Below are 26,754 nucleotides of genomic sequence, written 5' to 3'. Positions count from 1 at the left end.
TCTGCTTCCCCATGCTGGATGTAAGACTTAAGTAACCCCAACCCTGGCGCCTGAAAGGAGAGGAGGAGGGGGGGGGGGTTCTCTTGTTTACACTGCCGCCACGCTGGCGCCTGTAGGCGACAAAAGAAGACCAATGATTGATTTAGGAGCGCGCTCAACTGTACAAGCTAGGCGATGCTTCCGCCTCCACTTTCTGTGATCCCCCCCTCTTCTTCCCAGCTTTTTATGGGAAATAAACACCGATTTCATAGCGCACTACCACACACTTGCTCCTGCGCTCAGCGGCTCACGTACGCACAATACGTCCGCCAACATATGGCACTGTAGAAACAGTTTTTTTTATATTACCCGTGAAGAAAAAAACAAAACAAGCTGCATGCTGCAAGCTTTGTTCCGAAACGGTTCCGCCCTATTGGAAAGCGAACGCTAGCCGCTTTCCCTTGCTTTCTCCACTCTCTAGGGCAGTTTTCATTGTAAATGCGACGTCATCTGACGTGGAACGCGTGTTTTCCACGGCATTCCTGATAATGACAGCAAAGCGAAACCGGCCCTCAATCACGTCTTTCGAGCAGCTCATGACGGCAAAGCTAACAAGCACTTGTTATGTGCAACCGCTCAACATCATCACCATCATCAAATTTCGCGCACTTTTTAGCATGTGTGTGTCGTTCGTCACCCTCTTCGCTGTCACCGGGCGGCTGTTTCGGTTGCTTTCGGTTACTTCGGCTCGGCGTTCACTGCGCGACGATGCCACCGATACGGTGTCTTGTAAGCGTTCCGCCTTCAGAAACGAGGGGAGCACTTACTCTAGAGGATAGTTCGCTGGAGTGCTTACAACGCGCGATTGCTGTATTCCCGGTCCTCGGAAGCGCTGTGGACCCGTGGCGCTGCAGATTTCAAGTGAGTGGCATTTGTGGTTCCCTTTATGGCGCGCTCCTGCGCGAATCAGCTAACAATTGTCGCATGCTTCCTGTAAATAAACGCTGTTAATACCGGCATGAAACGAACGGAAGTTCAGCCTTTCATGGCGATAGCTTTTGCGCAAATATTTTGAGTACAAAAACAAAAAGGCGCGCGCAAGGACCAGCGCAGGAAACAGTTATTTTTAGGTCAATCCCTAACGATACACTTGCCCACGGTAGTACGTAATTTATGGCAGCCGTTTTTTTTTTCTTTTGAGGGAAGCCATGAAAAAGCTATAATCGCGGAGTTTTTCTCCATCGTAGTTTTCGCATGCCGTAAGCAAAGCGTAATGCATTAAAAGTGCAATTTCGACAAAGTTTTTCACGCACACGCGCGCGCGCGCGCACGCGCCAATAACGATATATTTGATTCTTGCTGCGTAATGGGCTTTCGTATATAGATCGCTTTTGCGTGCTTCTTGCTTGAAGCTATTTTTATTAATGGCTGACAAAGCTTGCGTCATCACTCATCACATCTATTGCAGATACTTGATCCAACTTTTAATGAATACGTGGACCTCGCTCCTGGAGAAGAGCTCCCTGACATGGCCAAGATTGTGGCATTGCAAGTGCAGGCACAGGCGAGATCTTCAGAAGCAGCTTTACTGTCTTCATCTGAATTCCAGGTATTTCAGTCTGAAACTAGCTTAAAAAATTTCTGTAAATATATGTAGAGTCGATATTACCAGCGTAGCAGTCTAAAAAATTTTGTAGAAGTTTTTGCAATGTGTAACAAAATGAACCAAGAACAACTTTTTTGGTCTAAGGAGGAAGTGCCTGGTGTTGCTTCTACTTTCCTGGAAAAGGAAAATGACCCTGTGGCCATCAACACCCGTTCGTTCATTGGTGCCCATGTTGTCGTTGGGGTCCCTGGGGCCATCATAGCCTGTGAACTGTAAGTTCATTTTATGCGTCTGCCTTTGCAATGTAGGTTCCCACAATACACAAGTAAAACACTATCTGTAGTTGCATGCGTCTTTTCTCCCCGTAAGCCACAAAACATCACCATGCCCAGGCTCCAGCAGCAGCCGTGCATGCATGCATGCAAAATGCCTTCTGCAATTCCCAGTTATGATAGCGTAAATCTCTCTGCCACTGTGCATAGTTCTCGGAAATAAAATAATTCAAATTTATCGCGCATTGTTCATGCATATGGGGAACAGGGTTGAGGAAATACAGTAGAATCTCGATAAAAGGAAATCGCTCAAACAGAATTGCCGCTTAAACGGAACAGTTGCCTGGAATTTGGTTGGTTTAGTATTCGGATAACGTAAAAAAACTCTCGGTAATCGGAACTAAAATTTCCGCATCAGCATGTAAACGAAACCAGAAATGGAACTTCTTGTGACATCCACTGGCATGAGAATCAGCTTTTTACGGTTCCGGCTGTTTCGTTCTTGTTTTTTTTTTCCTCCTCCATGCTTTTTTAGCCTTGTTGGCCTCGTAAGCCTCGTCTCGTAAGTGGTTAGCTGTGTTAGCGCAACGAATGCAACATCGCAGTTCTTGTTCCAGTCGTTTGGTCTCGATTCTATACGCCAAGGCTACAGGGCTCACCTCCTGTCGCCTCGTTCATGCCATCGTTGTGCTATTCGTCCTTCATTACCACGTTGCCGTCTTCTAAATTTGGTGGCTCATAAGCACTCGCGAAGTTGAGGCCTCTAGCCTCCGTGAAGATGCAGTTGCAAGGACTCAAACAAAAATAATTGACGCATTTTGTAGTGCACAGTGACTCATTGTTGCCAAATCAACTTTGTGAATGCTGTGCCTCCGCTTCTTGTAGTTTTCTTGCTTTCTGAAAACTATCAGCTACAGTCACTTTCTAGTGGTTAGAGTTCCATGAAATGCCCTTAGAAGTGTGTACGCACATAAATTAGCACCTTAGAACATCTCTCTCAGTAAACGAACTCCTGTTAAACGGAACTAATTTTTCCGGTCCCTTGAAGTTCCGTTTATCGAGAGTCTACTGTAAATTTCCGGCCTGTGGTGTAATCAGAGCACAAATGCCCTAATTTAGTGTGTTTTCGCGGCTTGCAGTGGGATTTTTTGTTTCAATTTGTAACACGATTTTATATTTTTATGGTTACATTCCAGTTCTTAGTTTCGCAGCAAAATTGGTCTCCTGCCATGAGTGAACATGTCATGGATGTATAGTAAAGTTGAATTTTCACAGTGAAATAATCTCTACTCACGCCGCAGCACGGGCACTTATTACCCGAGCACTTCCCTCGCCTCGCCTCAACCAAGTAACTCCCCCACCCCCCGACCGGACAGCCCTGACACCTCTCGACCCCACGTACAAATCAATCCTCTCCCACCACACTAACTCCCGACGGCGATACCCGCCCCCCCACCCTTCCCTCACCGCCAAACAGGCCTACATCTCCACCGACTACAGACCGAAACCTACTTTAACCACATCCTATCCCACATTTCCCTTCTCTCTTTCCACCCGACTGCCCACATTATCGCATCCCTCTCAACATCTACCACCTCGTTTTCTCCTGCCCCCAACACCCACTTCCCTCCCGTCCACATCCCCACACCCGTCCCCTTCAGCAGTGGGAGTCAGAGCTGACCAGCTCCGCTCCGGAGTGCCAGGTCGCCCTGGTGCGGCGTGCACTGGAGGCAGCCTGGACAAGAGGCCTCCTGGACTTAGGAGGCTAACCGCACTCTTCTGTCCCTTCCCTTTAAGCTCAATGAAAGTTTTACCACTAAACTTCTTATCTTCGTAAAATTTGTTTATTCAGAGCCATTAAATGTGTAACATTTTTTTCAGTCCCGCTGAATCGGACGACGATGGAAACACCTTCACGCTACCAAGTCTTGGGTCTCTCAAGGACGTGATCATGGATCCAGATAAAATTACCTCCTCTGTTTGCAGAGAAATCACAAGTATTGTGTTTGACGCAATGGTTAAGGTATCTATGTAAGTATCAGCAGCAGCACAATAGTTTTGCTTCTTTTTCGAACTCAGCATATGTGAGCTCAAGGCACTAATAAAATATTCTTCATTATGATTACCTGAGGCAATAGCATTTAATTTATGAGATTGCTGTATAATTAAGTAATGCAATGTCATTTCTGGGATAAGTGAGTAGAATGCTAATGAGAAAGTTGTTAACCAATTTTCTTTTGAACAGTCCAGTGTGACGGTCGTATGTGTGTCCCGACTTGTTTGAGCCAGACGGAAAACTTTTGGCCACAGGAAGGTTTCCCGTGGGAACTTGCGGCAGCATCGGAAAGGACATGTTTCCTTTTTGCCTCGGGGTGAGCCAGGCTTCCCTCCGCTTGACGCGTCCTTGGCGGGTGCGCGGACAGCCGCGTCGTCCACTGCCGCTTGCAGCCGGCCATTCTCGCCCTCTTCCCCGCCGCAGCTCCGACGTATGAGGAGAAGGAGGTGGAGGAGTGGATGGAGAGAAGTGGTTAGACTTGGGGCGACCGTCTTGCTATTCAGACGCAGCTGTAGGAGCAATCCGAAAGCGCGTCCCTCCCAGGAGCCCGCACGCTACCAGCGTTTCCTGGCCTGGTCTACACCTCGAGCCTGCCTAGCTACCGGTCCCACGCGGGATCCCCTTCCTGACCGCGGCCTACAGCTAGAGCTCGCCGAACTACCGGTTCGGTACTGCCTCCCGTTTCTGCCCTCGGATTCACCGCGCAGACTTTTCGAGCCACCGGCCCCGCACTGCCTCCATCTCCTGACCCCGAGACCCACTTGGCCCGTCGGCGTCCCGTCAACGTTTGACCACACCTACATCCCGAATGGTTCCGCCCATCCTGGTGAGGAAGTCTAAGGCACCACTAAGGCACCACTAAGGCACCCCACTAAACTAATTGTTAATGTTTTTCGCCCGCCTCCGTGTGTCTCATTTCCTCCAACCTCTGCATGGACCCACCTTAATATAAGTTTGTGACTAATTAATTAACCAGCGTTACACATGGTGGCAGCAGTGGGATGCACAAAACCTAAATCGTAGAGTTAAAACGTGAGATTTCACCCTCAGGCTAGGAGGAAACGAGACACCATGGCTGAGGCTACTATGACTCAAGTGAACGTGATAGGCGCAAGTGTTATGGCATTGGGTGGCATAGTTCCGTCCTTCACGGGAGATGGACACGGGGTCAACATCCTTGACATTTTGCATGTCCTTGAGGCAGTAAGACATCTGGGCGGGTGGTCTGACGCGCAGTTTATAGGCATTGCACGCTGTAAAATAGTCGGTGCAGCATATGACTTTGCATGGAATGATGAGGCCGCAGCTAAAACCTACGCTGAGTTCAAGGAACGGGCAGAAAAACGGTTCGACACTGAGCCTCAGTGCGAAAGATTGCGCAAATTTATGTGCGCCAGTCAAAAAGACACTGACTGCGTGCAGTCGTTCGCGGCGAGGCTCTGCACGTTGGGCAACACGGCTATGGGCGGATGTGGTGACGTGGAGCCCGAATCGAAGCGCGAAATCCGCAGAGAGCTCCTCAACGGGCAACTCTGAACCCAATTCGTGAACGGGCTAAGGGATCCGATTAAAAAGGTTCACACTCTCCCGAGACCCCAAAACCTTGGATGAGGCGGTCGACGCATCTGTACGAGAGGAGAGGAACGAATGAGCGGTGAATAGCGGTCATGCGCCCGTACACAGCGTGCGGGAAGGCGACAGGGAGACCGACGAGCTGCGTGCGCGCCTTGAAAGGGTTGAGTGGCTTTTGGAGGCTAGCATCGAACTTCAAAACAAACAAATGCGCGACTGCGACAGCCAGAGGGGGAGTGCGCCGCGATGGGGGGCCTGTTACAACTGCGGGAAGTACGGCCACTTTTCGAGGAACTGTAAAGAGAACAGGCGCGCTAACGGCCGCACCCGAGCAGGGGGGAACCCAAACACAAGCGCTTCCGAGACGAACCAGGGAAACTATTAGGGCCCCCTTCCTCAGATAAACGCGTGGAGGAGGAAAACAAAGGGGGCGCTCAGACTGCTGTTATAAACATTTGTGGGGAGGCAAGCCCGATTGTAGAATGCAGCTTGAATGGAGCTCTGTTGAAATGCCTAATAGACACTGGTTCCAAGGTCAGCCTTTTAAGACATAGCACTCTCGATGAGGCTATGCCGGACTGGAAGTAGAAACTTAGGCGGGTAGAACAGAAAGCGAACCTATCGGCATCACGGGCGATACCTTAGAAACGGTTGCGTGTTGCGAAGTGCCTGTGTCGTTGGGAGATCACCATTTCACAGCAAGGTTTTTTATTTGCACGGAAAAAGCCATGTTGCCGGTAGCTGGCCTTATCGGCCAAAACATTCTCTCAGAGCAGGCAATAGACCTGTTGCAGAGCAAGGGGACACTAAGCTTAGACGGTGTCGAAATACCCCTTGTAAACAGGGCTGGTATGGTCGACAGTACCAAAAATCCCCGACATTGTATCGCGATGGAGAGAACCACAATCCACCTAGCAGAAGAAGGCATACTACCGCCGTTAAGCGAGTGCGTGCTGGCAGGCCAGGTTGCTTGTGAACCGGTGAATCAGAATGCTGATACATTGAGTAGGGCAGCAATCCAGGTAGTCGAGGGTTTCGCGCCGGTAGTTGAAGAGGCCTGTATAGAGCGGGAACAGGACGACCCGCAGCTATAGCCCATACTCAAGTCGCTTCAGGCCGGCGGTCGTGATACACAGCACTATGTGGATGACAGAGGACTACTCTGGTTCAGAGACAAACCAGACGATACTAAAGGGCGTCTAGTGGTACCGGCCTCCATGAGAGGCGAGCTGTTACGACTTCACCACGATGCTTCGTATGCAGGTCACCAAGGGGCCCGTAAGATGCGTCAAAGTGTTAGCAGGGCGTATTTTTGGCCCGGGATGCGACGAGACGTTGTGAAGTACTGTGGCAAATACCTCCCCTGCGCCGTTCACAAAACCCCCAAGAATCAGAAGCGTACTCCTTTACAGGTGTTTGAGAGACTTAGCACCCCATTTCAGCGCACTGCGATGGACATAGTGGGTTTACTGCCGACTACCTCAGCGGGGAGCAAGTACATATTGGTCTTCGTGGACTATTTGAGTTGCTGCGCGGAAGCTGTTCCTTTAGTTGTCCAGAAAGCAGAAACAGTTGCGAGAGCATTTGCAGAAAAGGTACTACTGCGACACGGTGCCTGACCAATCAGGGCACAAACTTTGTCTCCCGGGTCATGAAAGAGGTCTACGATCTCTTAGGTATGAAGAGGCTACAAACCACTGCGTATCATCCTGAATGTAACGGCACTGTAGAAAGGCTGAACCAAACGTTGGTGGGCATGTTGTCTCATTTTGTCGCTCATGACCAACGAGATTGGGATCAGTGGCTCCCTTTCGCGATGTTCGCTTACAACACGGCGGTTCATGAGGGCACCAACGAAACTCCCTTTTTCCTCCTCCACGGGCGCGATGCAACGACAGCGAGTGTCGACGATGAGGCGGCTAAGATCCATTACAACACCATAGAGGACTACCGCGCGGAACTGGCTTGACGCCTCTTCATATCACACCGGCTGGTGGCCGAGGGTCTCATCAAAAGAGCAGAAAAGAGAAAGGCGCGCTGTGATCTGAAAGGCCGACCCAGCTGTTTCGAGGTAGGCGACAAAGTTTTCGTGAAGGTAGAATTCCGGACACCCGGACTCACCAAAAAACTCGCCGAAATGGAAGGGCCCGTTCCGCATGGTCGAGAAGCTCTCCGACGTCACGTGCAGAATTCGTGGGATGCAAACGAAAGAGGAGAAAATTGTGAATGTAAACAAACTCAAAGTTGCTGTGTGTGAAACTGGAAATGAGCAACAGCCGGTAACGGTGGCTGACAGAGACAGGCCACGACCCCCATCCCCTGAATTCAGTAGCCCAACGGCGGGCCCGTTCGGGGACATGCCACTCGAAGCTGTAATTGATGAAATTATTCAGAATTCCATCCAATCGTTCCTTCCAGCCGCGGGAGGCGGCCGTCCTCACCCATTGCACGATTATGCCTTGCGAAGCAGGGGTGCTGCACCGTACCCTCCCTAACATGTGATGGTAGGTGATGCTTCTGGGGCGAAATTCCAAGCTTCCGCAACCCGTAATTTTTTGTTTATTTTTTTGTGCTTGTACAGTTGAAGTTTTCGCAACGATCGCTAGGGTCAAGTTTATAGAGGCGACAATGCGCCTTGTTATGTGCTTTAGTGGTGCCTGTTCCCCTGTGTCCTTATTGCCCACAGCAAACTGTGCCGTGCTCCATGACTGGACTTTGCGGTTCGCGTAATGTGTATGCCTACACGGGTGCAATTCAAGACTTTTGCAGTGGCAAACCTCTTCTCCTAGAGTGGGCGGTTGTGACGGTTGTACGTGTGTCCCGACTTCTCTGAGCCAGACGGAAAACTTTGCCCGCAGGAAGTTTTCCCGTGGGAACTTGCGGCAGCATCGGAAAGGACATGTGTTTCCTTTTTGCCTTGGGGTGAGCCAGGCTTCCCTCCGCTTGACGCGTCCTTGGCGGGTGCGCGGACAGCCGCGTCGTCCACCGCCGCTTGCAGCCGGCCCTTCTTGCCCTCCTCCCCGCTGCTGCTCCGACGTAGGAGGAGATGGAGATAAAGAGGAGCGGATGGAGAGAATCGTGGTTAGACTTGGGACGACCGTCTTGCTATTCGGACGCAGCTGTAGGAGCAATCCAAAAGCGCGTCCTTCCCAGGAGCCCGCACGCTGCCAGCGTTTCCTGACCTGGTCTACACCTCGAGCCCGCCGAACTAACGGTCCTGTGCGGCCTCCCCTCCCTGACCGCGGCCTACAGCTCGAGCTCGCCGAACAACTGGTTCGGTACTGCCTCCAGTTTCTGCCCTCGGATTCACCGCGCAGACTTTTCGAGCCACCGGCCCCACACTGCCTCCATCTCCTCACCCCGAGACCCACTTGGCCCGTCGACGGCCCGTCGACGTCCCGTTGACGATTGACTACCCCTGCAACTCGAACGGTTCCTCCCATCCAGGTGACGAAGTCGGCAGCACTGAGGCACCCTATTAAACTGATTGTTAATGTTTTTCGCCGGCCTCAGTGTGTCTCATTTCCTCCAAGCTCTGCGTGGACCCACCTTACTATAAGTTTGTGACTAACCAATTAACGAGCGTCACACCAGTAAAATGTAACAGCTGCATTATAGTTATCTAATGCAAATTTTTACTGTTCTAGTCAAGGACTTGGATAGTGGCCAGTGCCTGGCCAGTAATAAAAGCCTCCCAAAACGTTTTGCAACAAAGCTAGAATATGTGTGTGTGCGAGTGCGAGAGAGAGGGAGAGATGCATACCAGTTGTTGCTACAAGCACCTTAAAGGAGCCTTGAAGAGAAAATGCAACTTCATTTAATTTGAAAGAACTAGGATTCATTATCTCATTATGCAAGCATAGATGTGGGTGGGTGCACTGACATCACTGGACAGTTCCACCAAGCGGATAAGTGAGAATTGGGTGTTGGTATGGTGGTGTAGCAGTCAAGTGGTAAGTGGCGAATGGGCGTGTCATCGTCAGTGGCATATCCCCATGAATGAATGTGTGCGAACTGTGAGTTAGTATGTTGACATTGCAGCCAAACGTGACTTGGAAAATCATCCGGGAGCTTCTGACGGCAGGTGTCATCGTTACTGGTTAATTGACCAGAGTGGGTAGGTTGTTAGGCCTATATTCAGCCTATATTTAACTCCATTACAGCTACAAAAGGTGTGTTTTAACGGGGAAAAAAAGCAAGAAGTATTGAAAAACTCAAATTTTGCACCACAGTGACGTGTTATGGATTAGAGTGACGTCATATGGGCCAACAATAAAACATAATTTTCAGTGCGTTAACTGCACGTTAGCATTCAAGTGATGCGGTCAAATGGAACTAGAGGCCCCATTACAGACATCCAGTCATGTGTCGTCGCGACAGGTCAGTTCGACGGCCGCCAATCGGACAAACAAGGTTCCGTGACGTCACAGAAAAGTTGTGGGAAATTGGCTAGGGGGTCGCGACTGCTTCACACGTTTTCTTTATTATCTTTATTATTTGTTCGAAGATTGCAATGATATTGGTATCATTGTTATCAGGACTAAGCAGTCTTTCTAATAAACCCAACTTGTATTTGGTCTCCGTGGGTCCTTTAAGTTTCATTCTTCAGTTTGTACGGGTGGGTCCTAGTGTGGGTCTAACGTGTTTGGTTCAACATTACGTTCACTTATTATTACGGCTGAATATAGGCCTAAAAACCTAGCCACTCTGGTCAATTAACCAATAACGATGACACCTGCCGTCAGAAGCTCCCGGATGATTTTCCAAGTCACGTTTGGTTGCGATGTCAACATACTAACCCACAGTTCGCACACATTCATTCATGGGGATATGCCACTGGCGATGACACGCCCATTCGCCACTTACCACTTGACTGCTACACCAACATACCAACACCCAATTCTCACTTATCCGCTTGGTGGAATTGGCCAGTGATGTCAGCGCGCCCACCCACATCTACGCTTGCATAACTCAACGAGAATTGATGCTTGCACATTCCGACATAGTAAAAGAAAGTTTAGGTGCCCCCATAACTTTTTTAGAGTTTTAGTAGTTCTGGGTTTTTGGAAGTAAACCGTTTTGATACACGTAATTATGTCCAGTAGAACTTTGTTAATTCAGAAATTTGTATTATGCGGTGTTCCTGCTTCCATCCTTAAAAAAATTGGCTCAAATCCACGCTGTGGAGGTGGTTGGAAAGCAAAGCTTTAAACGACACCCATTACAATTTCCCATGCAATGTCACTTGAATTCACATACGTGGCTCTACAAAGAGTGAAACCAGAGGGAGTTTGTTGTCCCACACGTCATGAAAGAACTGTTGGCTGGTAGAGGTAGAAAGATTTCCTTTAAAATGTACATTACCCTATGGTAGTGGACCTTCATTAGTTCAATCAAGAGTGCACCACTGAATTCGGACCAACGCCTTCTCTGTATAAGAGCAGCGACGAGCCATCCTTTGCTCCCCCACTCCCCCCCTTGTGGTGTGGTGGATGCGAGCGTACATCGTGCCCAGTAAACAGCCATACTGTGAACAGCCGCGGTGGGCCATACTGCAATAGAAGCTGCAATAGAAGCCTGAGCTGTTCTGGAAGAATTGTGCTATGACGCTCTGTGCAATAAATGCTCTTGCTCTGTACGTATTGTTGCACATCCCGAAAGGTTTTCTTTGAACCCAGGTATCTGCCAAAAGACAAAACTAGCATCACTGACCCCTTCGCAAAGTATATGCCTGCATAAAAGAATCATAAATGGGCTGTTTGGTCGTTCCTTCGATTATTCAACATTTGAATAATTCGTGGTTTTTTTTTACTCCCTAGAGATCTGAATTAATGAGCTTTCACTGTTTAAGGGTAAGCCTTTTTGACTGAAAATTTTGAACCATTCTTTTTTCAGTGTGCCAACCAGAAAGTTCTACACCAGAGTCCGCAGGATGCTAGTCACGGAACACCCAACACTCAGGGATGTTGTTGGAACAGGATATGTAGGAATATTTCTATCTTTTGTTTTACTGGCTGCACTAGTTTTGTTTTATGGAGTTATGTTTGCGTTAATTGCTTTGTGGTTTGCCAGCAACAAAAGCCAACAGGATGTTCTTTCAATCTACGGAATTAATCTGGATAGGTGGGGATGTGAATGCTTTGCTTATATAGAGCTTACTGTGCACTCATAGAGCCCCTCAACGCCTAAATATGTAATGTATACTAGTACCTTACAGGAACACATTTAACCTTTAGAAGAAAAAAAAAACTATGCGGGTTGTTGCTTGTTCTTTTCTGACCTTCACTTAAAAAGTAAGAAGTTCAAGCATGGCCAGATTGAATCAGAACTAAAGTGTTTCAGGTCCCATCGAAGCTAAGAACTAATTCACCGCCATTTAAACGTTGCCTTTTGAACTCGTTTATCACCATGTTTATATGTAGTATCTGTAGAAAATATTGTTTTAATTACATTGGCCATGAGTTCATTTCTTTTCTTCACATATGTTGAACTCCATATCTTGGTACGTGCACTACTTCGGGTGGGTCAGTTTTAAAAAAATTCCTTCCCCTAGTTAGCCTAGTCCGGTTGGTACAAGTAATCCTTGTGCACTATGCAGTGACTGCTCAGCCATATTATTTGTCTTCCTTCTGTATCTGCTGCATTTGTTGGCGTACTTCATCGTAAAAACTTTTTCTTTCTCTGACCAGATTAAGAGCATCTGCATTATGAGACCAAGTGCGCAAGTGGTAGTTGATGAAACACCAAATTGTTAATTTTCATTTTGGTACCTGTAAAGCACTGCGTAATGCCACATTTACGGTTTTAGTTATCTTAAGCTGGGGTAGAAGTGAATTCATTGCTTTTTGTACATTAAAAGTTGTTCTTTGTACAATTCACAGGACTCTTGGAAGGAAGACTTGCGTGACCGGTACAAGAACCTCAGGCGAACGCTTGAAAAGGATGCCCGAGTAGCTGCAAACAAACAAAAGTTTGGTTCGAAAAAAACCCGCAAAAGGACTGAGCAAGACATGCCTGAGCTACAGCGAAACAAGAAGCTTAAGCTGGTAGGAAATTCATCTATTTTATTTGTGCATTTATTGCAAGCCATACTAATACCAAACAAGTGAAAGTAGGCACGCAACATAGCAAGGATCAGCTTACACATTATGAATAAAAAAATGGCACATTTTATTGCACACTCCAATGGCGATAGTTTTTGTGCTTGAAATCTGTGCCACATTTTCTGAGCATAGTCTGGGTGTAGCTGGTTGTACTGTTTTCTCTGGAATTTGTTGAAAGCTGCTTTTAATTAGTGCAAATCCCTTTGAATAGCTAGTTCGAAAATGCAACTGGCATGTTTACAAGCATATCATTTTTCACGTGCACAATATTTTTTTTTCTAACTGAGTTTAAGTGGGCATTTAAGTTTTAATGGCTGGGCAACTTCAAATAATGCTTGCTTTTGCTGATGTGCTTGGTGTACAGAATGTTTTCTACTCTGCTGAGGCTGGCCTGCTAGAGACAAGAGCTTTAAAATCAGATCAGGAGCTGTGGGGAGCAAGGATGCTGCTTCAATTCTCAGAGCAGAAACAGTTTTTCTGGTACAAATGATAAACAAACTTTTGTGTGGAGGTATTTTGGTGCACACAAAAGTTCTCTACAAGGTAATTGGAGCTCTACACTATAGCGCACCTCAGAGCCAAGATGTCACTTCAGCAAGAATTCTTCTCCCTTCTTGTTGTTTTCCTTTTTTGTTTTTACATGGTCTTAACATCGCATGTTTCCTTTCTTGTGTAGCATTTAGCTGATAGTGTACTCAAGGCAGTGCCTCTCAGTTGATATTTTGCAGATTCCAAAAGGGCCTGAATGCCTTTCAAAAGATCAAGAATGGCATTTTGATGCTATTCTTGGTCTTCAGCCAACAGTACCTCTGTGGTGCTCATGAAGTGTGTTTTCTGTGTAGCCACACACACCTGTAGTTTACAAAATTACCTCACAGCAGCAGACGCAATGCGTGTGGCTTTTGCGGATAGACATTTTTTAGATGCCCCATATTGACTCAATTCCATGCCAACTAGTTCCCTTAAAAAGTGAGACACAAAAGCATGGTGATTCAAGGTCTATGGTCAAGGCCTCGAGTACTCATCCAAACCCGAAAAGTGGCACAGAATTAGCACCTGGATACTAAGCTAAAGGGAAATATTGTGGGTACTAGTATCTACAGCCATAGCCAACCAAAGTACAAGCTCTAGCTCAGTGCAACACCTTTGCTCTTTGCTCAGTGTTGTCCCCTAAAGCTTGCCTACAAGCTTGTTCAAAAGGTCCAACATTGCAATTGCCCATGCAATGTGACTTCTTGAATTCACACACGTGGCTCTACAAAGAGGGAAACCAGAGGGAGGGGAGCCCGTGGACTGGCTTCGAACCAAAAGTCCCATAAAAATACATTGGAAAATTGAGTGGCGGATTGTGTCCGAGGCAGTCCGTGAGATGTCAAAGACTGATAATGAGAGGGTTCATCGCTTGCACTCAATGATGACAGCTGCAAAAAGTACTGTAACAAGTAGGCCAGCAACAGCAGTGTTGAATGAAGCCGAGCAGTTTCACAGTGAATAAATACCATTTGGTTTTGTGACTGTTCTCACTCTCGCCTATTTAGGCTGGCTTGCATTCAAGAAAGGAGGAGGAATAAGCATCTAATTGAGCAGGCAATGTTGGGTTGACCGCCATGTGGGGGACTTCCTTAGACCAGGTAGCCCTGGGTCTTGGCCGCCTGTCTCACCCGGTCTACCAGGTGTTGTTGGTGATCCAGGTTGGAGCTTGTCAACCGGCCCTCCCACTGCTTGCATTTGAGAAAGATTTTTTTTTTCTAATCTTCCAAATTTCTGACATAAGGCTTAGAATCGGGACCAGCTTAAATTTAAGTAAATGTGCAGCCTTCTGCTTTTGTTTTCCCAATGCGGCACACACTTTGTGGAACGACTACAGACACTGGGCACAAATTCCGTTTAGTGCTTTATAATTGTGATTGTTTCAGGCAGTGACCACTGCCTTGCTGGCTGGAGAGGACGAGGCCAGCCTCAATTCGCATGAAGAGTGGCTGCTGAAAGAGTGTAGAAAGTCGGCACCAGATGAGGAACAAATGGTGGGACGGATGGACTTGACTGCATCCTCAAGGCTGCTGCAAGTTCCTAGCATGTCGTTTGCCGAGATCAAGAGGAAGTACCCGTACCTGTTGGAGTTTGAGCGGGTAAGTGGTACTGTTGTCCTTTCGGTTCGTTCATGTGACAAAATGAGCAAATTTGTCAATAGAAAAGCCTTATTGCCACACATGTCTCTTGTTATGATGCTTTATTAAAATATACAAGCAGGGTGGTGTTGGTGCGTTACCTGAGCCACTTTGAATTTATTTGATTGAGGAACTATCTCACTTCTCCTCAAACAGCCAAACCTTATGGTCCACTTTGTTTAGCACCTAAAATGGAGGGTGGATGTTTGTGGTATCACGAGAGTAAAAATAGTTAAAAAAATAGTAAAAGAAGGAAGTTGTGAATAATAAACCACCAGTAGTAGAAAAATTTAGAATATACATTTAAAAACCCCGTTGTAGAAGAAAAATTGAGCTGCGCGGTACGATTTGTCAGATATAAAAGAAACTGTTAGCGCGCGTGGTGCCCGTGCCTTTTGGTGAAGCCCAACCTCTATTTCAAATTTTCCTATTTTGGATGCTTCTCTAGAAGAAATCAGGTTGTCTGACATTGTTAAAGGCCCCCATTAGCCTCCAGGTGAAGTAAAAGTACCTTGTCAATGATAATGAGCAGCACAATATTGAAGGCAAGCAAGCGATGCGACGAAATACGCTTGGAGTTGAAAACCAAACTCTGGTGGATGCTTGTTGACGTTCTAATGATCACCTTACAGTTACTTACAATTTTCATGTGCGGTTGATTATCATGTTCTGACTTCAGGTTCTCATGTTCTCACTTCATTATCATGTTCTCACTTCAGGCGCGAACACACGTGAACTGGTGAGTAGAAGAGCGCACGAGAGATCCCGCCATGAACGCTTGGCAGAGTGTACTCGAAAGTCGAGCTGGCCGACGCCGGGCGCTCCTCACGAGGCGCTTGCTCACGTGCGCTTGGTCCTTTTTCTTTGTATTTTTTTCTGGTAACGCTATACGGTGGAACTAAAAGCTTAAACAGCTCTGCTGTTAAAAAGTAATATGGCTACATGGCAAGCGCTATCTCTTTAGCTTTCGCAGTACGCCTTATTGAGCTCTTAAACGATCTTGCAGGGCACAGCCCCCGTTTTACAATGCTAACTCATTTTGTTTTACCAGCAGCACCAGGGTTGCTAGCTCGGACCGGCGGTTCCTGGAGGAAGCGTTCCTGACGCCCTCGAAGTACGGCCACCTGGAGGTCGTCCAGCTCCTGTACAACGCTCAAGAGAAGCTGAGCGTCGGCGTGGCGACGCTTAACCGCCACCTCCGGGATTCGGGCGACGAGGCCGTGTCGCAGTCGAGCGAGCGCGTCGAAACCTTCCTGGAGGGAATGGAGGGCCCGCTCCAGCAGACAAGGCCGTGGTGTCGCGTTTCCAACCTCTGCTTCTTCAACAACCTGGACCTCGCCGAGAACGTGGACTATGCCCTTAGACTTACGGCTCTCGTGGCGCCGGATCCAAACGACTTTCTCTGGCATAGGGACGAGTTCGCCAACATTCCAAGACCACGCAGGAGGGCGGCTCGGATCTGGGCCAGGGACTTCAGGAGTGCTCTGGCCAAAGAGAAGCATGGTGGTCCTCCGAGTAAGAAGCCGTAGAGGCGCTGGTTCTCATTGGCGTACCAGGTACACCATCGAGAAGGTCCGCCTGTAGAAGAAACTTGAGCTGCGTCGCGCTCTTTTTTGGGTGCCCGGAAGCCACGTCATCTGTAACCAACGAAATCGTCTCGCTGTTCACTACAGAAACATGACATACTGTCTTTAGTCCTTAAACTTCGCAGAAAAGACCTGCACCTGGTTCAGAAGTGGTTACAGAATTGTTGGTTTGTAACGGTGGGTGTGATACGACGTGTTTATAAGGCGCCATGGTCAAGATTAAGTTTCAAGGCAGCTAATCAGTATATGCGGCCGTGTGGTGTATAATGATAATCAATTGTTCATTTAAACTGTTCGCGTGCTATGCCTCCTAAAAACCGAAATTGAAAGGTAATTTTTGGTGCAGCCGCAAAGTAGCCAGGCAAACTGATGTACGCAAAAATTCTCGAAAACCAATTTATGGTGAGGAAGGATGCTTACTCCTTATAGAGTGATCGTTACGTGAATATTCGGTAAATTAGAGTGCGGTGACTGCTCAAGAACCAAACATGTTTCCATAATTTCATTTTCATTTGCCGGGCCTGAGCGTCGTGTGATTCGAGAACATGTGCACAACCCCCTGGGTACATTGCAGAAGTTTTCAGGTCCGCCATAAGGCGCCACTAATAAATGTTTTTGAGGCCAGGCCGGTTTTCTAAAATTCATAATTGCTTTTGAAGCTGTGAAATACGACAAATTTGAAGGCGATCACTGTGTGTGTTGAGTTAATCAGCATTTAAGGGACCACGAGTAATAGGTGCAACTATTTTTATTCGACGTTTTTGCAGTTGATACCGTGAATAAATGTTGTTCAACTAGAAACGCTGCTGTCATCACTCACGAATTTGTTTAAAGGCGTCCGTTTCAAGCTACACGCAACGCGCCTGCCCGAGGACATTACGTATGCCATGAACTCGGGTGAGCACGAGGTGCAACTACGAACTATCCAGCGGCTCGAGGCTGCTCTCGCAGGGCAGAAGCGCAGGGAAGCGTCGTCGGGGGGTCGGCGGGTCAACACCCGAACACCCACCACGCACCGACCGCGCCGACGCCCGCGAGGCACTGCTTCGGGGACGACCTAATACTCGTCTAAGAAGGGCAGGCCCTGCGTGGCCGAGGCCCCTACCCTCCGCAGGAACCTTCAATAAAGTCATTTTCTCTCTCTCTCTCTCTCTCTCTCTCTCTCACTGTGTCATTGTAAGACAGTACAAGAGCCCTGTGACATACGTGGATGAGCAGACGAAAACGGGCAGTCATTAAAACCAGGACTGGTAAAACTGACTCGGCGCCGTCGTGAATAAACCTGAAGTTTCAAACCGCTGAATTAGCTTAGCAGAGTATAGTAGGGCGTTCCAGCGGGAAATAACCCCATGCCGTGTAGTGGCGCCGCTATGGACTCTGTTTTTGTTTAGGGCGGTGGAAGTGACTAGAACTTGACGTCTTGAGCTCCCCTGTATTATCAGGGCCGCGTAAGAAAACATGTCAAAGAAAACATGATTCAGTGTACGACTCAAGGGCCACTTCCCCTCCACGAGCACTTGTATACGTGCGATTGGTGGCCGCCAACCAAAGCAAACGCGAGAGAAGGTGACTGCCTTTGCAGTGGCGCCTCCGGTTACGGTATCTGGGTCCACTCGAGTCTGAAGTGCACTGAACGCGTTACTGCTGATCCTGTGTAGCGCAAAATGCGAAAGCTTTTGAACATTTCGTTCATTTTGCTTTCTGCTACAAACGTATTTTGTTGCTGGGATGTAGTTGAGTGAGTTATCGAAGGTCAGTTCTGGGAAATTGAACAAAGTTGTATTTGTGTTTATGACCACTTTAAACTAAGGACGACGCAATAGACTGGAACTTCCGATAATAAGGTGAACCTATGGATACCTTAAATCCTGCACCAATCCTCCATCGAGAAAAAATTAGCGCCCTTCCACTCTGTGAATAAGGATTACCTGCAAAGCTGGACGCAGTCCATGGACTGCACGAAACAAAACACGTTTATCGTATTTTGCGATGGAGCATACTTCCCAGCCAATTACCTGAATTAATTTCTGAAGGATCCAAGATTGGTTCTTGAAGATAACCATGGAACTGCCTGTGTCCCTCCCGCGTCGCAAGCATCTTACTGTTTGTGTAAGGCTGGGTTTAGGCTGTTGTCGTAACTGTCGTAATATCTTTAAATGGCGTCATTTGGCGTCTCATTCAACCGAACTGCGTGAAACGCTGTTTTTAGCGTCCATAGCGCACGATATGGCTGTTACGTCGGTAGTCTGAACATAGCCTAAGGCTGGGTTCAGACTGTTGCCGCAACTGTCGTAATAACTTTAAATAATGACGCCATTTTACGTCTCAGCCAACCGAACGGCGTGACATAGCATCTTTTACGTCCATAGATCAGTATACGGCTTTTGCGTCGGGAGTCTGAACATAGCCTAACACGCAAACCCATAACCTAACACGCAAACCCAATCCGCTCTACCACTAAGGACTCCGGACAGGTCCCATCGGGCCGTTTAATGTCCGAGTTTAAACCTCGCACCAGCACAACGGACATGCCATCCATCAGTACGGGCGTGAAACCTATAGTTGCGCGCACCCCCCCCCCCCCCCCACACGTCCCTCCCACTATTCTCCACTAACACTGAAAGGCGGGCTAGTTGGTGACAATTCTCCACTACAAACCTGCGCACGCATGAACCGGTAACCGGTCATGTGCGTGTGCTTTGAAGTGACAAACGCCGTCGAAAATATCCACTGAAAGCCCTCTGAAGAAGTGATATTGGCTTCCGATGGCGTTCCAAGCGGGCAGGTTGCTGTTCATTCGGGAGGTTCTCGCCACTACTCGACGAGATGAACTTGAGGCGGTAACGGCAGCGCCAGCAGCTTTCAGTTATTTTTGCGTCCATTCGCGCTTGTGTTCGGGCCAACGCTTCAATTGTTCTTCCTCCAAACGGACGGCATGCATCCGTCCCATAAAGATTTAAAAACTGGAAGCCCTTGAGCTCTATTCTCGCGTAAAAACATGTGGCTGTACGTTTTCCTTGCCCCCTCGTATGCATCTCACTATGCGTGTAAGATGTCTGTGCAACACATCGACGGACACCCGAACCACTTGATTAAGGAGGACAGCCGACTAACCGCATTGAGCCATGTACTTTCGGCATCTAAATCTCCCACCAGCACAACCGGCTTTTCATCGGTAGTAGCATGAAGCCTAGCCGTGCATGCACGGCCCCCTTTTTCTACCCGGAAACGGTGCACGCATAAACCGTCAACCGGTGATGGCGCATACTTAGGCGTGAAAGACACCGGCGAAAATGTCGCTCAAAAGGCCTTCCAAGCTGAAAAAGCATATGGGTGCCGGTGCACCAACTGGGGAAGTTTCTGTTCTACCGGAGGGATTCGCAGCTACTTGGCAAAGTGAATGCGAGCGGAAACGGCGACGGCGGGTTTCAGTCGTTTTAGAGGGCAGCCCTTTGGCAGCCGTTACCTGGGCGTCGTGGGAGCGGCGTCTGTTTATGTCCGCGTAACCGAGTGAGTGAACGCCGCAGTGACGAAAGAAAGAAAACGGTGAGGAGTGTCTGGCGAATGTGAAGTGGAGTACGACGTGTGCGGCTACGACGTCATCTCTCTCACTGCGTTTCCCTCACACATGTCTCATGTGTCGCCACCAAGGAGCACGCTCCCCCTGACACTTTCCCCAGACGCTGTTCTATTCTCCGCTAATCTAAACCACGTGACATTTGCGCGGGAGATTCAAACACAATATGCAACTACTTGCTAGCTGCTCCCTAGTGCGGTGCTAATCCGATCCACCTGACATTTATGCGGGAGGTTCAAACACAATTCGCAACATGCTGGCAGGCGGCGGCGGCGCACTGCGGGGTAGCAGCGGAGTAGCGCACGCCGCCGTACGTTCGCTGATCACGCGAGCACTTCCTGAGACGCAGCAGAAATGCGCCGTGACCGATAAGACTGCAGCTCGCGCTGCGCACAAATTTCAGTGTAGTAATCGTCAGTGCATTTTTACGCCCATCCGCGCTTGTCTATTTTTCGCAATCATTTGATAAGCGCACTACCGGCGTTAGCTGTCGACTGCGCAACTCACCAGAGGCATCGGTGTGGGCGAGGGGGAAAATAGTCGTGTATGAGGTATCAGCGGTGGTGAGGAGAAGCCCCGGAGCGGCGCCGAATAAATCGATGACACCGGAATGAAAACCTGGGGGTTAGACATATACTGCTTTGCAGTAAAAACAGCGATAAGGGTGATTATGATGATGGACCGACGGAATAGCAGGGAGCTCTTCATTAACACCTGGTGGGGTAAAAATACAAGGCATCATAATTTAAAAAAAAATCAAGACGCTGTACTCGCATGCATAATCAGTAAATGCGCGGAGCGTTCATGTCACGAAGTCTCAAACGGCTCCCCAGCCGTTGCGCGACCGTGCTGGGAGAGCATTGCCGCACGCTCGCCGTCCGGTCGCTTCGTACCTGGGCAATGGGTGACCTCAGAGAGCTGACAACTGGTCGAGTTGTTTTGGTTAATCCGCATCCCAACAATCCAGCTTCGTTTTCGCAGAGAGGATGTTTACAGCTGTGATTGCGTAGATTTTTTGTGTCCTTTAACAAATCCACACGACATAAACGCCTTACGGCTAACTTGATCGCTAAACCTCAGTAAAAAACGGCTGTAACTCTCTTTTATCAAAACTCACAAGAACAAATATATGACACCTAGCCGATAAGGCGGCCCCGAAAACACTTCGAGGTTCATTTACTTCTCATAGTTATTTCGCAGTGTAATTGTAAAGTTACAGAATTCCCGTCTGCTGCAAATGCATGGGCATCTACGGGAGGAGTTTGCTTACAGAAAATGGCTGTAGGTCTTCTTTTATCGAAAGTTTCATAACAAATATTATACGGCAATCGGACACCGAGGTAACTCTATCCTCACGCCTAGCTTCATTTACTTATAGTTCACAGTGAAGTTGTAAACGGTACAGAATTGCCGTCTTCTGTCAATGCACCTGCTTCCAGGGCAAAGAAACGGACAGCCCCATGTTTGTCATCAATTATGAAATTCTGGCCCTTCCAACTTTCATTAGGTAATGAAAACGGTATAGTTACTCCCATTACCAAGTGATGAAAAAAGAGTAGACACGTCTACATTCTCCAGCCATGTGTATGATGTGTGTTTTATACAGCTTGTGTTGACTGGTCATTCACCTTCACAAAGCGAAGTGGTCCCTATTTTTTTTCCCTCTACCGGCAAGTGATATGCGTACTGGGGTGAGACGTGCCCTGAAAATTGAGAGAGAGAGAGAGAGAGAGAGAGAGAGAGAGAGAGAGAGAGGGGGGGGGGAAGAAGTTTATTGCAGCAAACGATGGCGGTTGAGCCTCCACTCGGTTGGGTGGGATGGCCTCAGTTCTGGCACTTTTGGACCTTGGCTGCACCCCTGGCACGGTTAACCAGAGAGCTGGCCAGCAGGCGGAGCGCCTGCTGGCCAGCTCTCTGGTGAAGGGTTGGGAGTGGGGGCGTGAGATGGGCTGGGTGTGTTTGCGATCATTCACCATTCGATAGCTGACGTCGTTTGGAAAGGGCCAGAAGTGACACTTGACGGGGTGTCAGGAAGGGGAGATAGAAGGTGGCTGCATTGCAGCAGGTGTCCAACCCCGTAGGGAGTAGCGAAGGGGTGGTCCGAGTACGGGTGACGTCGGGATCGACGAGTGGCTACGTCCGGGCGCAGTGTACACACTGTGTATGTTGCAGGCATTCAACAGTCTTCTTCCTTCCGTAAGCGACGTAAGATGAACGCTTCCTGCTTTGTCAGACGAAGATGGGGTTTAGGCAAGGTAAGGCGAATGTTGCAATGTTCAAGGTAGCATGATAGAACGACTGGAGATAGGAGAGACTGGGCCGTGAATTGTCACCATGAAGGGAATGGTTGGTGTGGGAGAGCAGTCCCCCCAGGGCCCATGTTACTCGAGGGACGAGGGCCGGGAGTCTCGACGATATGGAGGTAGAGGATGGGGTTGATTGATGTGAATATCCGTAACGCTGGCAATGAAGCTGCGTCACCCTAGAGAACAGATTTGCGGCAGGCTTGCTTGGAGTCCGTAATGCTATGATGATGATGGTGATGGATGCGTAATGCTGATGGTAAAGTATTCAGCCGGTGGTAGCAGCGAGGGATTTTTCGTCAGTTGTCGAAGTAGGCGTGGATAACGTGATGATGGAGGTGAGGTCTTGCGAATTTAGAACCGCCAGTGGCCGAGCTTGGAGTAACGGGGGGCATGGGGCGGCATCCCTGTAGCGAGTGCCGGGCCAGGAGTGGTTTACACGAAGATGTTTAACCCGGGGGAGTCTTCGGCCTTGGTTGAATGTTTGGTACATATTATTGAGGACTGGTTATATGGTGATGTCGACCCGGATTGAAGACGGAATGAGGATGACAGGACGGAATGAGGCCCAATAGAGGCCGCGCCGAGTTAGCTGTTGTAAAAGCTTATTTGCGGACGTTAGCAGGGTGCCCGCTTAGGTAACGCTTGCGCATTTAAATAAAAACGCTGGCTTGTCGAGATTTAGGGGCACGCCTGTAGGGTCCCCAGGTGGTCCAAATTAATCAGAAGTCGACACTGTAGCATTATTACCCTTGGGGTAGCTGCGGTGCCCATAACCCTAATTGGAATTGGGATCCGTCATTTGCTACAACCGTGCGTGCAGGCTTTTCGAGGACTAAAATTAATTGAAAGTAGCGCCTATTTGGGGTCCCATAAACTTATTCGTTATGTGCCTTTCATTGCGTAAAACCTTTCAATTTTAACGAAGCAAGGAATGTGTTAGCTGAGGCCTTATTAAACTGTACCGTATCCTCACCACCAAAGGCGTCAGATATTTATGTTTTTTTTCAGTTGATACAGTTGAAACCCGATATAACGAATTCACCGGGAACCGCAAATTATTTCGTTAAAGCGAGAAGTTCGTGAAATCGGGACTCATTTTACAAGCAGTTGATTCCATAAATTCGATGTCTAAAGGAAGGCGTATCCCGCGGTGCTCGCCTGCCAATAATTCAGCAATGCGCTAAAAGTTTCCGGTGAAAATAATAAGCCAGCCGGTGCTTGCCCTGAAGTAGTCGCACGCCATCAGATGCCTGAAACGGCGCTTTTTGTTGCACCACTTCCCACGATAGGCGGAAGAAATTTGGCTTCATATCAGGGTTGTCCTGAGGGTATTTTTCTTCGACTCAATTCCAGTGGAAGTGGCATGGATTATGGCGTCCTTTCCCTTCAAGATTGTGGAAACCGTGCTTTCAGGGACGCCGTGGTCTGCGGCCACGAGACTGCTGAGTTTATCTCGTAGAGCTCCGTAAAAACGAAACTAGATGCCTTGTTTCTTTTTTTGTGTGTGCGTGTTGCGACCGGGTGGGCCGAGCCGAACCAAGCTCTGTCGCCTCCGGCGTACGTGTGGTAGCGTGGTGTAGAGCGAGCGGCCAGCCGCTGTTGCAGCCGTGAATAAGTCCAGAAGCCGTAGGCTAACGTAACTGTTTACTTCATAGCGAGAGGTGTGCCGAAGCCAAAAAAACAATGCCCCGACGGGCGAGGTAACAGTACAGGACTCGAGCAGAGTGACAGCAATGATTCGCTCCTCAAACAGGAATGGGTTATAGCGTTTGCGGGGCTCTATTTATACCCAAAAGCGGTAACGGTCAAAACGCCAACAAGCGGCAACACGCCACGAACGTCACAGACACACACAACACTCTTTCCAGAGTTCGTAAGCAGTCAGTAGCATCGGCGCAGGCTGAGTCCGAGAGAGGGTCTGAGAGAGGACTTCGCTGCGATCGCGGGGCCTCTGTGTCCTTGAAGAGCGTTGAGACGAGCCTCGCCGGCAGCCGCCGAAGTTTTGAAACGCGCCGAAAGCGAAGCGTTTGGCCCGGGCTTGTCGAGGCATGAAAACATGAATCACTGACAAGAGGGGACCTGTTTCAAAGGCGCACGCAGCGGCTTCGCCGCACAGCCGAGGAGTGATGCGGGAAAGTACGGCGGCGGGCCGATTCGTTCCCTCCCCTACATGGCAGGGTTAGAAAAGAAACTGGAAGAAAGTCAAGTAGGGTTTAGCCTAACCCATATGCTGCAAGGCGAAGTGGTACAACAGCATATTCCGGGAATGTTATACGCAGACGACATTGTTCTTTTAGCTGATAATAAAACCGATATGCAGCGGCTAATAAATATTTGCGGCCAGGAAGCCACTGACCTCGGATTAAATTTCAGTGCAGAAAAATCAGGAATAATGGTTTTCAATGACGCTACCACCGACGTAGTGTCTATCCAGCAAGGCGAATTACCTAGAGTGAAGGAATATAAACATTTGGGAGTGTGGATAAACGAAGGGGATAACTACTTAAGTACTCACGAGGAGCAACTTAAGGTTAAGGGAAAGCGAAACGCAGCTATAATGAAGCATAGAGCTTTGTGGGGTATAACAAATATGAAGTAGTAAGAGGAATGTGGAAAGAAGTAATGGTTCCGGGTCTCCCGTTTGCGAATGCTGTACTCTGCTTAAAATCAGGCGTTCTATCAGGCCTTGAAGTAAACCAGAGAACGGTAGGACGTTTGGCCTTAGGCGCGCATGGAAAAACAACTAACGAAGCAGTTCAGGGAGATATGGGCTGGGCGTCGTTTGAAGTTAGAGAAGCTCAGAGTGAACTATGCTTTGAGATGAGGTTGAGGGCAATGGATCAACGAAGGTGGGCAGCTAAGGTATTTAGGTACCTATATTTGAAAAGCGTGGACACGCAGTGGTTAAGAAAGACTAGAAGGCTAACGATGAAATACGGAAAGAACCGTGGGGAATCCAAAACAGCCAAGGTAACCAAAAAAGAGGCAAGGCAGATTGAAACGAATAAATGGAGGGAAAAAATGGAAGCTAAAACGTCGTTAGATATGTACAGGGCTGAGAAGATGAGCATCAGAAAGGAAAATTTCTACGATAATTCTCAGGGCAGTGCTTTGCTTTTTGAGGCTAGAGCAGGTTGCCTGCGAACTAAGAGTTTTGTGGGGAAGTATTCACAAAATGATGGGGTATGCCTGGTCTGCGGAAAAGAAACAAAAACTATGCGGCACATCGTGTTAGAATGTGAGGGTATCCATCCGAATCTACATGAAGGGAATATTGGGCTTTCAGAAGCCCTATGATTTAAGGGTATCACCGAGGAAGTTAACTTCAAGGCTGTCGAGGGGACGAAAAGAAGATTAGAATGCTGGTGGACGAAAAGCAGAGAGGGGAATATTGCCTAGGACAGTTACCACCTGTAACAGGAAAAAAAAAGTATTTTGTGCCTAATAAGCTTTTTGTGCCTGCCATAAGCAGCGCTAGTATTGAACCAAAAGTGTAAACGAATTCAACGAATTCCTTCGTTGGCCGTCACAGGAGCGGTTAGAACGGTGCGGTCTGAATGCTTAGATGTTCTTACAGGCACGGCTCCTATTTGTGAGGTGTAGCAAGTTAGGAATTGCATCTTTAAATTGTTTGAGTTGCGGCAGGACGTTTCTTTTGGCGACTTTCAGGTGAAGGCCGAGGAGGTCCAGCGGCCATTTTATCCTTGGGCGTACCATCCGGCGCAAAAGATTATTTGTCCATTTATACGGTTGTCCACAGCTGAGGCTCAAGACATGGCCAGAATGCTGGGAGTGCATGTACACACTGACGGGGCTTCCTCTGGTAACTCCGCGGGGGCGGCATTCGTTGCGTTTTCGCAGTCGGGAAGTATTGTAGAAGCGAGGCGTTTTAAGATTGTTCCGGCCACGAGCACGTACAGTGCTGAAGTGGTGGCACTATGAGAAGCCATGCTGTACTTGAATGATTTCCCACTCTTCTCACCGGTATTCTTCTATACTGATTGCTTGTCCCTATTATTGGCTCTCAACTCACTTCAGCCCGGAACCGCGCAGGTAGCGAAATTAAAGACGATATATTCGCGCTTATCGCAAAGGGCCGAAGTGCATCTCTTTCATGTGAGAGGCCACCGGAGGCTATTGGGCAACGAGGTTGCGGATCACCTGGCGGTGCGTGCGTGCACAGTAGGTGAACTGAGAGAAGATAGATATTCAAAACGTATGTTCTGGTCTGCTTTATCAGAGCAAATTAACAAACATTGCCGTTTAGATTGGATCGAAAACCATCACAATACACAGTTGTTTAATGGGTCCCTGATGTTTCACATTTGCCACCTGATTCCCCCCCCCCCCCCCAAGGCAGGTGATTTTTCTAATCACTGGACACCGCCGCTTTCCTTTCTATTTACATCGAATTTCACTTCTGCCTTCTTCCACGTGTTTTTGTGGGGCGGAGTCCACCAGCATAGATCATTTCATGCAAGCTTGCGCCGGCACAACGATGTTCCGCAATCGTTTAGAACAGGAACGCG

General features: G+C 48.4%; 2 protein-coding genes across 2 annotated transcripts; both read left to right on the top strand.

The window, feature by feature from the left end:
* Positions 1-666: 666 nt before the first annotated feature.
* Positions 667-15,280, top strand: LOC144144145 (uncharacterized). Its single transcript, XM_077675524.1, has 7 exons — positions 667-900; positions 1,448-1,588; positions 1,730-1,857; positions 3,739-3,888; positions 11,381-11,468; positions 12,367-12,531; positions 14,505-15,280. Exons 1-7 carry the CDS (start codon positions 748-750, stop codon positions 14,823-14,825), a joined length of 1,146 nt encoding a protein of 381 aa, XP_077531650.1. The 5' UTR covers positions 667-747; the 3' UTR covers positions 14,826-15,280.
* On the top strand, positions 14,948-16,747 carry LOC144144131 (uncharacterized). Its single transcript, XM_077675513.1, has 2 exons — positions 14,948-14,960; positions 15,744-16,747. The coding sequence occupies exons 1-2, from the start codon at positions 14,948-14,950 to the stop codon at positions 16,283-16,285; spliced, it is 555 nt and encodes a 184-aa protein (XP_077531639.1). The 3' UTR covers positions 16,286-16,747.
* Positions 16,748-26,754: the final 10,007 nt, after the last annotated feature.

This window comes from Haemaphysalis longicornis, unplaced genomic scaffold (assembly GCF_048455015.1).
Source record: "Haemaphysalis longicornis isolate Haplotype H1 unplaced genomic scaffold, Haemaphysalis longicornis Haplotype H1 scaffold_63, whole genome shotgun sequence".
Classification (NCBI taxonomy): domain Eukaryota; kingdom Metazoa; phylum Arthropoda; class Arachnida; order Ixodida; family Ixodidae; genus Haemaphysalis; species Haemaphysalis longicornis.
The sequence above is the reverse complement of the archived record's forward strand: the minus strand, read 5'-3'. Positions and strand labels throughout refer to the sequence as shown.